We start from the raw sequence: 16202 nt of genomic DNA on the forward strand, positions 1-16202 counted from the left end.
GTGCCCCTAAAGCCTAGGACCCCCCCCCCCCCCCGCCCCCCGGCTAACAAACGAAGTCTTTAGAAATCTTGTGAAACCTGATTCAGGTCCTGGGTACCATCTTTCCCTGTCTCCCCTTTCATCCTTAAGGTCCCCAAGACATCAAAGAATTAGTAACCCATGTGCTGGGACCTAGGAAAGATCAAGATTCCCATTTCTCATGAATAGACTACGCATTTTATTTTACTTCTAGAGGTGACCAAGGTACTCTGTTACTGAAGATGAGTCTCTAGTCTGGATACCTGTTTTCTTGTCAGTAAACTGGCCCTAATTTGGGACTTCCCAATCTGCAAATGAATGGCTTTTTGCATCTTGGTTCTAAGAACCAAAAAGCTGCCTTTGGCTAATGTAGAAGGAGGAAATGATTGTTAAATTAACAAATTGTCCTAATCACACACACACTCTCATTCTCTCTCTCTCTCTCTCTCTCTCTCTCTCTCTCTCTCTCTCTCTCTCTCTCTCTCTCTCTCACACACACACACACACACACACACTCTCTTTTTATCACAGGCCCCACTGTCAGCTTTTCATTGTAATGAACAGCTTTCCTTTTCTTTTTATAATGCCATTTCTCAGATTTGTCTGTTTACTGTTATTATTAACTTCACTTGACTAAAATCTGTCTCCTGGAATGATAGAATTAAGAAGACATTCCTTTTTGACATTCCTTAGCTAAGAAGCCAAAAGGAAGTTTGAGGTTCTTGAAGTGATTTAGCAATTTAAAGGATTTCCCTTTCTCTGTAGGCAGATAAATCTTCCCTGTCAGTCAACCCATTTTGAACTCTCTAAATATAGTTTAATCTGTAACCTAACTTAGCTTTACCTATGGAGTCTGTTCATCTAGCTTTATTTCCTTAGGTGATGTTTGAGGATATGATTCTCTTTAACTAAGTTTATCCAGTATTTGTGACCTCAGAGGTTTTAGTAGATTGCAATATGTAAAAGTTTTCTTTCACCCTGTTGTAATTTTGTCTATTAAAAATGTCTTGTTAGATTCCTAATCATTATTTGGGGTTTCTGTTTTGAATCCTGAAACTATGCTAAAGCATAAAAAAAGCCCTAGATTTTTACCTCTATAATTTCTCCAGTGAGGCAAATAAATTTCAATAGCAGTAACCTACCACCCTGAACTCAGAGAGGCTGTTTCTCCCATAACATATTGTAACTAGTGGGTAGGAGATAATCAGCACTATGAATAGAACCCCAGGCCTAGATTTAGGAAGACCTGAGTTCAAATTCAATCTTATACACTTAACTAGCTTTGTGACTCTATGAAAAGACATACCCTTTTATAAGAAGGAAATGTGAAGATATGGCTAGGGAGCTGCTTCCATCCACTATGTATATACTGGCTAAAAAAGTGTTGGCCAGAGAAGTAAATTTGTGAAATTCGTGGATTATCTAACTATTTATAATGTTCAAACAAATGTCAAAAAATGTCTGTTTCAATAACTAATAATAGCTGTTATAATAAGTATTTATTAAACAATGAGAAAAAACAATAAACAATATAAATGCATAAATATATATAATCAGGAATTATTTCATGCAGAACCCAATGCTTATATTAAAGGAATAGAAAAACAATTTGAGGAATTACAGCGATTAAATCAATACTAAATATTTGTGAGTCTTAAATTTTTACATAAATGTCAACTATTGACATTACAGCTAATAAAAAATAACCAGAACTATGTTGGGATGTCCTAAAAATGCTTGAACCTTAAGAAACATTTTAATTCAGAAAAGCACATTTCAGATATTTTAATAATAATAATAGCTAAAAATTACATAGTACTATTATATGCCAGACACTGTGTTAAGCATTAAAAATTACCATCTGTTTGATCCTCACAACAGTTTTGGGTGGCAAGTGCTATTATTATCCCCATTTTAGAGATGAGTAAACTGAAAGAAAGAGTTTAAGTGACTTGCCTAGAGTCACTTCTCCAGGTAGATGTTTTACTCTTGCTCCAGCCATACCTAGTTTGGGCATCTTTGGTCTAAGACATCCTGGTTATGTGTATATGGATACTGTACTCAATGGGGACCATTCCCTCCTTTGTTCTGCAGAAATTGGTGCGATGCAAAGCCTGTGCAGATGCAGGTTTGCTGGACGAAAACTTCCTGCGGAGATGTCTGAATTTCTATGGCATCGTAATCCAGCTACTGCTGCGTATTCTTGACCCTGCCTATCCTCAGTGAGTCCGCCCTGCCTTTGGGCAGATCCCCTTGTGCCCTCTTGTCTTTAACAGCTGGACTGTCTAACTTCTTAGTGCTCAAGGAACCAGAAGTCCGTAGCATAGGTATTCCTTGACTCAGTGTGTCTAGGTGAAGGACAGCACAGGCAATTTAAGTACAATCTCTTTGAAAAACAAACAAACAAACAAACAAAAATCTTATTTTGGTGTTTTTATATCCTTTGGAAGGAGGTTGAGACAGATCAGAAATTGACAACCAGAAAGACCCAGAATGTCATATTCTTGCCTGTGTTCTGGGCTCTAAGACACCTGACTGATTCAGAGCACAAAGACACAGTTCTGACAGTCACCAGCACCTGCCTCTGATTGCCTTTATTAGTTGTGAGGGAACTACTCTTAAGATAGTTGAGTTGGCAGCTCCTCATTCTGAAATGTTGGGGGTAGAGGGTTGCAAGCCCTGCTTGAGGCTGGCAATGTTGGATGACAGCCTGGGTGGTTTCTCTGAGTCACATCAATGAAGAGAATGACTTTTATAGGGCATTTGAGTTGACAAGTCTGTCATAGCTGATATCTACCTGGAATGGTCGAACTATTTCTATTTCTAATGGATCTAAGTGATCCATTTGTCTGTCTATTTGTTTGAAGTTGTATTTTCTTTCCCTCACAGTGTCACACTGCCTTTAAATCCGGATGTCCCTAAGGTGTTTGCAGCATTGCCTGAGTTTTACGTGGAAGATGTTGCTGAATTTTTATTTTTTATTGTACAGTAAGTAGAGTCCTTTTCTGGCATTAGTGGAGCTCAAGTTGCTGTACCCCAGGGCCATTTGCAGTGTTAACCTGACAGCAGTCTGCTAAGGCTGGCAGCACGATCCTTTCCACTTTACAGATGAAATTTTTGTACTGGATTCCCAAGGAGGCTAAGGAGCTGAAAAGGGGTTAAAGTTCAAGTCTTGAAACCCCACCTCCGGGACTATTTCCACAATTTCACCTTGGGTCCTGTCATAGCCCATTCTACACCTACAAACTCTAGCATTCAGTGAACAACACTACAGGCTTCTGTTCTGACTCCTAACATTTTCTACTAGTGCTTCAACAGATCATCTTGGGACTGGAAACAAATCCAGGCCTGGTGTTACAAAGCCAGATCTAACAAGAGCTCTCAAGGCAGAAACGGGGACATGACTGTATAAAGGGGAATTGGAGTGGATTTGATGCAAGTTAAACTGTCTAGGAGTATAGCAGGAGGGCAAGCAGGGAGACAGAGATGAAGAGTGGGTAATGTGGGAAAAAAATATCTTTGAAGCATAGGCCTGGGAACAAGAGATACTCTCAGTTTTGGTTCTTTGGTTTTGTGCAGCATAGCAGTTTCTCTCTAACAAATCTCCTTGTGTGCAAAAGGAGAGAGAACTTGGAAAGAGAATGTCTTTTGTTTGCAATAGCCATTTTAAGAGTGATAAACACCTGTGTCATTGTGTTGACCCGATTTAATCCTAACTTGACTTCATTGTCAGAATTTAAGAGTAAATAATTGTGCTTTGGCTAATATAAGCATTGAGTCTCAAGCTCTTCAGTAGTTCTTCTGCTCACTCTCCTGTATTGCCAACTAGCTAGCCAGTGTTGAGAGTCATCAACCATCTCTGTTTTCTCTGTCTGCCAAGATACTCACCTCAGGTGCTGTATGAGCCCTGTACTCAGGATATCGCCATGTTCCTTGTTGTGATGCTCTGCAACCAGAACTATATCCGGAATCCATACCTGGTGGCCAAATTAGTAGAGGTCATGTTCATGACCAACCCTTCTGTCCAGCCACGAACCCAGAAGTTTTTCGAAATGATAGAGAACCACCCTCTTTCCACCAAGCTGCTTGTCCCCTCACTGATGAAGTTTTATACAGGTGAGATGGTCTGTGTGTCTATAATGGGGTTAATTGGCAGGGATCACAGTTGAGTTCAGCTCTAGGGTTTTCCCAGCTTTGAGAACTCCAAAGATCTTTTGTTTATATAGAATCTGTCTGAATATTTACTATATTAGAAATTAAACTTGACACATTTCTAAAATATTTACTTTATTTTTATGAAAAATAACTTACAAATTATAAGAACAGTGCTATTGTTTTACATTTTTAAAAAATCTCTTTAATGTCTGACTTAGTAGAAGACAGCAGGATGCTTATATCTGCTGAATTTCATCTGCTGTGTGATAAGTTATTTGGTTGAAATATTTTTTCAAAAAATCTAGCCTCACAGATAAGTAAAAGGGAATAGTATTTTAAAGGCATTTTCCGGTGATTGAGAATAGTGTTCTGATGACAGTGCTTGACTAGTGCTAGTTTCCCAAAGGTTAGCTCCAATGTGAAATTCAAAACTATGTCAATGAACTTTTCATATTCTATTGCATTAAAGTCCATTGATGTCTCTTGCATTTGAATGGATCTTTTACCCAGGCATGGTTTTATAATATTTATTAAACACCTGTTAAGTGCCAGGCAAAGGAGATTCAAATAGTCCTTCCCCTCAGAAGAAGAAAGAAACATGTACAGATAGATACAAGTGTTTGTCAGGGTCTGGGGAAAGCGGGGGGGGGGGGGGGGGAGTCAAGAATAGCTTCAGATAGAGCTCATCACTTCAACTAGATGATTCCAAGGGGAGTGAGTAATAAGCAAAGGGAACAGACAGAGCAAAGGCACAGACCTGGGAGGAAAAATGTTATGTCTGTATGGGAAACAGTAAATAGACCAGTCTGAATTAATCAAGTTGGAAAGGTAGGTTGGAGCGTACCAAATAGTGAAGAATTGTACGTGTCATATGGGGAATTGGTATCCTAGAGGTTGTAGGAAAGCACTGTATTTTATTGCATAAAGGAGTGATGTGGTCCAGTGTGAGTACTGACACTTTGGGAAGTGCTTGATGAATGGAGGTAATAGACAGGGAGACCAGTCAGGAAACCATTGCCCTTCTCTAGGCTAAAGTTATCAAGGGCTTATATCAGGTTGGTAACTTTGTTTAGGAGAGAAAAAGACAGATGTGAGGGAGGTTTGACAACAGAATGAGTAAGTGAGAAGATGAGGTCGTAAATCTGTGTGGCTAAAAGGTTCAAAAACTCCAGGAAAATACCAAAGAATGGTGGACACAGGATAAAAGATAGCAGGTTTGGCTTTGGACATGCTTATGTTGATGATTCCTATAGAACATCCAAGTTGAGCATATCTACAAGGTAGCTGATGATGTAAGATTAGAGTGTAGGAATTAGACTAGGGCTAGATTGCTAGCATAACTCCCTGCATTGAGCCAGTAATTGAACCTTGGAAGTTGCTCAGGTTACCACGGGAGAGAATATAGATAATGAATAGAAGAGGTCCCGGACCCAACAGAGCCTTGGGGTACAACTAAACTTAAGGTATGGAATATGGATGCCAACAAAAAAAGCCTGAAAAGGAAAGGCCACACATTGGAGGAAATTAAAATACACAGAGGTAACATCCAATACTTGCCCAAGGTCACGTGTAGCAAGTTAGTGTTTGATCCAAGGTTGGGTGTCTCTTGTCTCCAAGTCCAGCACTCTTTCCACTTTCCTTACAGAAAGAGCTCTATGTAGGTGTACAGAATCATTGCCTGCAGTGGGTGGTATAAAACCTAGCAAACTAGGAAGTGTTGCTTAGGCAAATAAAAAGTTACCTCAAAAACATCATTTCAGTTTGAAGGAAAAAAACATTTGCTCTGTGTAATATCTGGTAGCTCTTGAGCTTTCTGATATTGTGGAAGAAAACTTGGAAGGTAGGATTCCTGCTGCTACAAACCCAAACTGAAACAATAGGCCCTTGATGTTGGACCAGCTAGCCCTAGTAAACACCTCAAGCACCAGTGGCAAGTGGACTTGGAACTTCGCAAACTATTGGAGAGCTTCCCTTCCTTTTTCTGTTAGCAAGGGAAGAAAAAGTAGTAGAGCTTGTGGAAAAGGGAAAGTAGAGAGAACATTTGTTGATTATTGACCATGGGCAGGCAGGTCCCATGGATTTGCAAAGGATATAGAAGTGGCCATCTTTGTTCTCAGGAGTCTTTCTGGTGGAGAACTTGTTTGGGTCCCCAAGCTCACCCATCCCTTTTGAAAGTACATTTATACACATCCAGGTGTGATATTTTTGTTTGTGCCTTTGGATCCTTCTATCTGAGGTTTTGATGCAAGCCACTTTGTGTTATGGTTTTTTCTTTTAAACAGTTTATTGACTCCAGAAATTACTCACTTTTCTTTAAAAATTGCCTTGTTTTTATCTTCACCTTTTCATTTTATATCACTTGAACTTCCAAATGTATCTTCCCATTCCCCCAAATAAAAAGCCGTTTCTTTTGTAACAAAGATAGACTTAAAAAAGAAAGAGGGGCAAATTTGACATATATTACCTCTATCCAACAGTCTATGCAGTATTTCATACCAATCATCCCCTTCTCCCCTACCATATCCCCTGCAATAAAAGGGAACAAGGTACATTTTCTTTTGGGGCCAAACCTGTCATTATGGCTCTACTGCATTCCCTTTAATCTTATGGTGGTTATTGTTTTTTCTATTCATAGCAGTTTAGGCAGCCTGCGCCTTGTTTTCTGTGTTCTGCTCACTTAACTGTATCGCTTCACAGAAATCTCATGCATCTTGAATTTTTCATGTTATCATATTTTAAGGGGGGGCAGTGGGGTGGGGAGTTCTTAAAGGGAAGGGAAGAGAGGGAGGAGGGAATTCATTAGACCTTAAAAATAATAAGAGGGTAAGGGAGGGGGTGGAAAAGGTAGTAAACCGTGTTATCATATTTTGTGTTCTAGTAATATTTGTATGTCAGGATTTGTTTGGTCCTTCCCTCATTAATTGTCATTTACTTCATTTTCTGGTTCAGAGCTACCACAGACAGTGCTGCTATGAATACTTTGGGGTATGTAGGAGATTTCCGTCTTTGACTTCCTTCAACTTATACCTCCAGTAAGATCTCTGGGCCAGGGATTTCACAGACATTTTGGAACAAAACCAAATTCTCTTTCTCCCTCATATCTTCCCATCATATGCAAGCTCTTGTCCAGTGCCTGCTGATTTCACGAACTCTGCAGCATCTCTAGAATGCCCTCCCCCTCCCTCCCTCTGGCCCTGCCATCCCCTGATGAAGGCTCTTTTCACCTTAGCCCTGGATTGTTTCTTGCAGTTGCTGCTGATGAGTCTCTGTTAATATGACTCTCCTCACTCCGATCTACACTCTCTTCAGCCACCAGAGCGATTTTCCTGAAGCACAGGTCTGGCCATGGCAGCCTCTGCTTTGTAAACTCCAGTGCCTCCCTCTTATCTCCAGGAGCAAATACAGAACGCTCTGTTTTGACATTCAAAACTCCTAACCTAGCCCCTTCCCACCTTCCTAATCTTCTTGCACCCTACTCCCCAATACATAACTCTGGTTTTATCCAGTGGCACTGGCCTCCCAGCTGTTCAGGACTCCCAACTATTGGCTCTGAACATTTTCTTTGGTTGCTTCCTCCCCCCCATGCCTGTTAGGGTCTCCTTCCTTTGCTCAGACTATTGACTCCCCTGGCTTCTTAATTTCCTTCTAAAATCTCACCTTCTACAGGAAAGCCTCTCTTAATTCCAGTGCCTTCACTCAGTTCTTGTATAGACCTCGCTTTGTAGATATTTGTTTGCTTGTTGTCTTCCCTTTTAGATTGTAAACTCCTTGAGGGCAGGTGCTGTGTCTTTTGTCTCTTTGTATCCCCCAGGCTTAGCCCAGTGCCCAGTACATAGTAGGTGCTTAATAAATGACTATAGATTGATTGGTATTTTATAAGGGGAAAAAAGTTATTTGAAAAGTAGTTTCATGAGCTGAGTAGCATTCTCATTAATTAAGCAATACCTAGCTAGCCCAGCTTGATCTTTACTCCAGAATGGCAGCCTCAGAGATAAAACACTCAGGTTCATGACTCATCTTGGACACACATTGACTCTGTGGTCCTTTGCTTGTCACTTAGACTCCTAGTGCCCCAGCCCATTCTTTAAGCAGAGCAGGTGCCCATCTCCAGGAATAGAGATTCTTTCCTTATCCATATGTATTTGTGCATTGTCTCCCCACTTTAGACTGTGAGCTCCTCAAGGGCAACAACTGTCTTTTTCCACTTAGCTAATCACTTAACCCAGTGCCTGGCAAATAGGAGGCACTTAATAAATGTTTATTGTTTGACTGAAATCACGAGTGTGGTCTAAAAGAAGCTGAGTCATAATCTAATTATTTTCTACTTCCTACTGTAGCAGGACTTAATTTAATTGAAATATTTATCTGATTTTTTTTAATCGGGGAGAAGAAAAGGTTTTAATTTGAAGCTGTTGCTAAATTGTTTTTACCTAGATAAAACCAATTTGTTGTCACTGATTTCATTTTTCCAGGCTATGTTGAGATTTTGTTTTGTTTTGAAGAGATGTGGGTCTGAGGGATAAACTTGCTGGCCATTTCTTCTAAAACAAAGCTCAATGGGGATACCCTTTTGGCAGATTTATATCATTTAGGTTTCAAGCTCTAATTGATTTTACAAAGTTTAAGAAAACATGTAGCTTTGACTTCATTTTTCCCTCCTTCTTTCTTCTCTAGATGTTGAACACACTGGAGCCACCAGCGAGTTCTATGACAAATTCACAATCCGATACCATATCAGCACCATTTTTAAAAGTCTTTGGCAAAACATAGCCCACCATGGCACCTTTATGGAAGAGTTCAAGTGAGTATTCAATTTCCAGAATTCCAAGTTTTACCATGGTGAATACCTTGGCTAGGAATGACTGTGTTTGGTGCCCTTGGGTGATGTGTAGTTTTCTGGGTATTATTGCCAAATTTGAACTTGGTTGCTAGAAAACTATGAAAGCCATTTTAATTCAGCTTAGCAACATTTTAAAGTAGTTTCTTTGCACAGAGTTCTTTTAGCGCTGGGAAGAGGAAGCTTTAATAAGAAAGAGTATCATCTTTGAATATCCAATTTATTAGGTTTTACTCCATGCACACAGCTAGAATAAAGATTTTAGAGAGGTATAAAATAAACTGAAACAGGTCATTTTTGTCTCAGGAAATCAGAGGATTTTAATGCAGGAAGAGACCTTCTCATTGGGTTTTAAAGTTTGAGTAGCAATTTAGGAAGTGAATAGGAGAATGGGAGGATCTTTGAGACAAAGTGAACTGAGTGAACCCAAACATGCCACAGGAAATCCCTATGTGTGCTACAGTACTGGAGAGTAATTTATTTGGATAGTAGGGGTGATAGAGTTCAGGTTATAAGACCAGAAGGATACAATAGAGCTAGAATATAGTTGGCTCTGGTTAGCCAGGCACAGAAATCAAGTGAGCTAACAGATTCAATTAAAGAGATATTTCTACTTTGTGCCAAAACTAACAGTTTTGGGCTCCATACAGGAATAAGGAGGTGGTGTTGTCTCTTTTCAAAACATGTCTGCATTGCTATACTCATCCTGAGAGAAGGCCACTGTGAAGATAGAGAGCCTGCAAAGACCATAACAAGGGTGGTACAGAGGCTTGAGACCCTCCTTTGTGAGGGTCCATGGAAGACTCAGGGAGAACACAGCAGCATGCAGATTAAGTCACTGAAGGGGGTCCCCAGGTGACCAAGAGATAAGTCAGACTTATTCTTTACAGCCCCATAGTGAAGAAAAAGAGTAATGGATACAGAGAATGATTTGAGCTGGGTTTCAGAAAGAACTCTCTCTTTAGCACTTGTTTTAGGGGGTAAGATCTTGTAGAGATTGTGGGAGTCTGCTACATAGTAGGAATTCTTTTTGGAATATGGCTTGGTCTAGATAACCTCTGAGTTTCCTTTTCTATGTTTGAAGTTCTTTGAAATTCTATATTTGGACTTTATTCGGTAGCAATAATAAATGAAGATTTTGAAGCAGAGAAATGATGTGGCCAAATTTTTTCATAAAATCAAATTGGCATTCATTATTGTCAGCCATCTTTTATTAAGAATATGCTGTGTTCACAACCTATTAAGTGCTAAGAGGGATGCAGAATTTAGAGTAAATCTAGTCCCCCTCTTCATGGAGCCTAGAATTTGATCAGGAGGTAAGAGTCAAACGCATATAACTATGATGAACAATATTACATGATAGTTAGGTCTAAAGGGAAGGTTCTTATCAACTATGGACATCAGGAAAGGTTTGATGGATCAAATGGCTACTGGGTTGGACTTTATGAAAGGACCCATAGAAATTTGAAGGCCAAAGAAGTGGGGAAATATCAAGCAAAGATAATATAAGCAAAGATATGAAATTAGAAGAATACAAAGTTTTTGGCGAGTAGAGTAAGAAAAAAGATTGTGGAGGACATTGGTGTCACATATAGGAAAAAAAAGGCAAAAAAGTGAGATAATAAAATCATACCTGCTTTTTTTATGGAATTTCTCTTTCTGGCAGAAAAAGTCCTACTCTTATGTCATATGGAGGTGGTTTTAGGTTTCATTGACTATGCCAATGGATTATAAGCTTTGAGAGCTTGTACAGAGGTAGAAAACCCAAAGGCCTGGTGACTGTTTTTATTAGAGAACCAGCTAAAAAAGCTACATCAGTAGATCAGCCACTAGGATGAAAGCATTGCCATTCATATAAAAATACAAATGGTCATTAGCCATATAACTATGAATTGTCAATAATGGGACACAGCACTAGGTATTGCATAGTTTTTTAGATTCTTTCCCAACATAAATGTTTGGTACCTTCAAATACGAACTATTCACCACATTAAAAAAAAAAAAAAAACAAGTTGATAGACTATTGAAAGCAATGAACCATGGATAGATAGATGGATGTGTGGATATATGGATATTCTTATTAAAATGGAAATCATAAGACATAAAGAAGTTATAGTCAAATGGAAGAATGACTCAGATTCTCCTTGGATTAGAAACTAAAGGAGTTGGCAGGGTTGGTTTCATTATGTGCTGTAGGATAAGATTTAGGATAGGAATTCCATGAGACGCTTGGTCATCTTACTTTGTAGTGCTCATAATGAGTGTAGGCAAGAGGACCAACTTAAAGACAATGACATTAAGCCTCTGTCCTTGTTAAGGATGAAGAAGTAGAGTAATTGAGTCAAAAACTTGACAAGAATGTCAGAATGAGCCAACCTCCACTTGGATGTGATGTGATAACATTTTGAGAGGATAAACAGAAAATGCTGGTTCAAGAAGAGAATTGGGCAACTAGATATCGTAGACACTGAACAAAATCCCAAAGCAGAAATGGATTATGTAATAATAACTGACAAAAAAGGACTTGTTGCTGACATGAATATTGTTTCTCTCTGAATCAGCTGTGCAGTTAGACTGGTTAGTACAGAAGCCAAAACTTAACTAGATTTGAAGGAAAGACAAAAAAAGTAAGATGCTGCTTGAAATGACATAGTCTCCCACCTGACCTGTTTAGATAAGCTGATGAATATGAAAAATGGGTAATTGATCAGTCTTCCCTTAGAAATGTCAGTGATCCATCACTACAAAGAAGAGGCCCAAAGAGTCCAGAAACTACTTCACACAGCAAACATTCTTCTTGACAAGCAGAGACCACTACTGATTGAGACAAAACAGTGCAAAGTATGATGATGGAAGAATATAAGTAGTATTCTATAAAATAATAAAAAGTAATGGAGGGGAAAATGGCACTGCAGAAAGGAAGACATGATACCCAATTGAGCCATAACATATCCTATGAGCTTTTGCAAATAAAACTAGAAACAGAACAGGGAGTAGATCTGAAAGGGAACAAATATGCCAGCATTTCTAGACTTCTCTATTTGTGTCTTCAATGATAGTGTAACTACCACATTCAGATAGTAAAGTTTACTACCTGTTAAAGTGGAAATGAAGTTAGGAGAGTGATTGAACATGGCTAAACTACTCAGATGAAATCCATCCCAAAGGCAACTGATTAAAAGATATTCAGGGATTTATTTTGAAGCTGTTTCAGAGAAAGATTTCAAAACAATGAAAAAGATCATGGATGATAATACTAACTTTTCCCCCTAAAAATTATGCCTTAAATCAAAAAGACATTAATAATTTGCAATCTCTGTAACTACTTTTCTTTATAAAAACTTGTAAGCACATAATAAATTCAAAATAAGAGCAGTTTTTATTTATTCAGGCTTTGTTTATTCATTTGTTTATAGATTTTTGAGACTCAGTCCCTCCACTCCAGGCTGGAAATGCAGTGGTCACTCACAGCTTGATCCCACTGATGGACATGAGAGCTTTGACCCACTCCGTTTCTAACTTGGGTCTCTCCCTCCTCCTTCCTTTAAGCATTCTGGTGGTCTCCATTCCCAGGCGCTCACATTGGTTCCAGATTTAGTGGGGCCTCCTGATAGTCTACCACAGTTCAGAACTCTCAAATTCAAGCAACTCAAGCAGCTTTTAGCCTCCCCACTAGCAGGCATTATTGGTATATGCCGCCATGCCCTTTGAATAGGCTTTCTGTAACAAATAATTCTCCATAGCATCTTCAGGAAGCCTATTTGACTGAAAGAGACAGTAAAAATAAAATCCTGTTGATTTGTTGGTCACACACAGAAATATGTGTAGAGTGTGTGTGTGTGTGTGTGTGTGTGTGTGTGTGTGTGTGTGTGTGTGTACATGCACATTTGACTTGATTGAGCATAATACTTCCTTTTCTAATATTGTGTCGACAGATGTGGCCATATGAAGATCATCTAGGGTTCTGTGAGAGATTTGACACCAGAGATAATTTTTAAAAATACCTTCTGATTAACTGTAGTCTAGTGAGGCATTAAATTCTTGTGTAGAAAATGAGCTAGGAGAATTCACAGTGGAAGAGGCACTTCCAATAGCTGAATGGTAAAGTTCTCTAGATTATCCTCTTGGTAGATAACCTAATCTTATTGCATCTAGTCCCATGATACTCTAGGCCTCTTCATTGGATTCCACAGTTACTCTGAAGGAAATGGTTGAATAATACATGTAGAAAAAATCCAAATGGAGGAAAGATTAATATTCAGCAGACTGACATGCAGTTGGAAAGGCAGCCCATTGAACTTACATATTTTGGGCCTGACCTATAGCTGGATAATGAACTGGGATGAGAATTGAACTGAATTAGGAGTGGAAGCTTATTGCATGTGGGAAATTGCTCAATGCTTTCAATGATTTTAATCAGTTCCTTGCCTCCAAAGCTAGTGTTTTTTTTAACACCATTATTCCAGTGATCTGATATGGCTGTGAACAAATGAATGAATGAAACACTAAATAACCACCAAACACTGTGCCAAGTGCTGGAGATACAAAAAGCAAAGACAATCCTAGCACTAGAGGAGCTGCCATTCTGTTGGAGGAAACAACATTCATAGTAGCCAGTGTGGGGGGGGTCACTCTGAAAGGTACAGAGATGGCAAGTTATAGAATCCATAGATTAGATTAGCCCAAGGAAATTTGAGAAGACTCTATACTGTAGGTATTCAATCTGGAAAGCATGTTTGGTTTAAGCAACAGATAAATATATATTGTAGCAGTGACATTCAGGTGAAGGCATATAAAATAGTATTGTAAGGAAATGTAGAATTTTAGAAGGCTGGTCAGGAAATGAGTTCAGATGAACAAACTTGATGCCATATTAGTGCCCATTGAGCCTATTAAAAGAACCCACCATGTGATCTTACACAAGGTAAGATCATAGATGGTTATGAACTAGAGTGAATTTCCATGAGGGAAGTCATATCCTTCTAAGCATGCATCAGAAATTATTTTGGCAGTAGGATGGAAGAAAGAGTAAGAATACTGCTAGAAGGACGTTGAAATAGTTCTTATGTGTGGTAATGCAGATAGAGTTGGGGAAATTGCCAAAATAGAATCAATAGTAGTAGGAACTGAGGAGATATAGAAGATGAATGAGAGCAATGAGTTAAAAGTAGTGTGTTGGACATTCTAACAAATGACACTGTTAGAACTAGGAAGGAAGTCAAAAGAAGCCAGTTCAAGAGAAGAGGGCTTCTGGATGAAAGTAATGCTTGAGCTTAGGCTGCTCAGCACCTCCCCATTAAATGCCTCTTAGGGTGTGTGCCATGGTTACATGATTCATGATTTTTCCCACTCTTCTTCCCTCTCCCCTCCCAGAACTGCCAAGTAATTCCACTGGGTTATACATATATCATTGTTCAAAACCTATTTCCATATTATTCTTATTTGCAATCAAGTGATCTTTTAAAGCCCAAACCCCAATTATCCCCATCGAAACCATGTGATCAATCATATATTTTTCTTTTGTGTGCACAATACCTTCTTCAAAAATGATTGTTGAGGGGGCAGCTGGGTAGCTCAGTGGAGTGAGAGTCAGGCCTAGAGACAGGAGGTCCTAGGTTCAAACCCGGCCTCAGCCACTTCCCAGCTGTGTGACCCTGGGCAAGTCACTTGACCCCCATTGCCCACCCTTACCAATCTTCCACCTATGAGACAATACACCGAAGTACAAGGGTTAAAAAAAATAAAAAATAAAAAATGATTGTTGAGAGGCAACTGGGTAGCTCAGTGGATTGAGAGTCAGGCCTAGAGACAGGAGGTCCTAGGTTCAAATCCAACCTCAGACACTTCCCAGCTGTGTGACCCTGGACAAGTCACTTGACCCCCATTGCCCACCCTTACTACTCTTCCACCTTGGAGCCAATGCACAGAAGTTAAGGGTTTTAAAAAAAAGTTTAAAAAAAAGTGATTGTTGATTATTGATGCCCTTTTAAAATATCACTTGTATCCCAGGGAATTTTTCCTTGTAACAAAACAGAACAGCTATGCAGATTAATCAGTTGATAGACTGTGTCAAACAATGTGTACTATAATCCACACCTGCATTCTACCACTTTTTTATCAAGTCAGTCAGGCTTCTGAAGTGACTGTTGGTCATTGTATTAATCCAAAGTTTATATGTCTTGATGTCTTTCAGAACTGTTTTCTTTTACATTAATGTGGTCATTGAAAAAATTATTCTGGTTTTAATTGCTTCCCTTTGTACTTCTTACAAGTCTTTCCAAGTTTCCCTGAATTTGTGTCCTTTCTTACAGTTCATTAATTTTATATTCATATTCTTTTACCTGCACATGCCACAATTTGTTCCAACATTCCTCAGTCAGTGGGCACTTTGTTTTCAATTTCTTTTTAGCACAGAAAATGCCAGCATAGGAATTTTTGTCTGGATTAAGGATTTTCTTTTTTTAACTTGCTCTTAGGTATTGTATGTCTAATCAAAAAGTATAAACAGTTCAGTATCAGATTGTTTTCCAAAATGATGGCCTTCTTCTTAGCCCAACCACAGTGCTTAGTGTTTACCACAGTGCCTAGCATATAATAGGTGCTTAATTAAGGCTTATTCCTTTCCCTTTCCTTATGTTTTTATGATCAGTTATCTTTTGTTTGGTTTAGAATTCTAGCACTCTGTGAATGGATGCAGAGGGAAATAATCAGAACCAGAAGAGTTTTCACAGTAATTGACAGCGTAAATGGAGAGATATGTTCTAAGTAATTAGAAAAGCTAATAATGGACTTAAAAAGCAAATAATGCAATTCTTTTCCTGAACAAATTAAAAAAAAAACTTTATTGATGCCTTTGTTTAAAAAGTAATTTCCCCACCAGTCATAGCTGTGTGAAGTACTACTTCTAATTTTTTTAATGTTACCTTTCATATTTACATGATGTACCTATGTGAAGTTTATTGTAAATATAGTCTAAGATAATGATCTAAACAATTTCTGACAAATTTCTTGCTATTGTTTCCTAGCATTTCTTTTGAAATAGGGAGGCCTCAATCTTGTTGCTATATTCGAGTTTATAAAACACTCTTAATGCTGTGTTCACTTGTTAATAGGTCCATCTAATTTGTTCTGATTGAACTTTTCTATTTGTTAACAAGTATCAAATGATTTAGATAAATTCTGCCCTAAGATC

General features: G+C 38.7%; 1 protein-coding gene across 1 annotated transcript in view; it reads left to right on the top strand.

The window, feature by feature from the left end:
- Window positions 1–16202, top strand: part of UBE4B (ubiquitination factor E4B) — a 120596-nt gene that overhangs the window by 89443 nt on the left and 14951 nt on the right. The window contains exons 20-23 of the mRNA XM_044667722.1: window positions 2113–2240; window positions 2908–3006; window positions 3899–4134; window positions 8848–8974. Of these exons, the coding sequence (XP_044523657.1) occupies window positions 2113–2240; window positions 2908–3006; window positions 3899–4134; window positions 8848–8974 (590 nt within the window). The remainder of the gene's footprint in view (window positions 1–2112; window positions 2241–2907; window positions 3007–3898; window positions 4135–8847; window positions 8975–16202) is intronic.

Source organism: Gracilinanus agilis, chromosome 3, assembly GCF_016433145.1.
Source record: "Gracilinanus agilis isolate LMUSP501 chromosome 3, AgileGrace, whole genome shotgun sequence".
Classification (NCBI taxonomy): Eukaryota; Metazoa; Chordata; class Mammalia; order Didelphimorphia; family Didelphidae; genus Gracilinanus; species Gracilinanus agilis.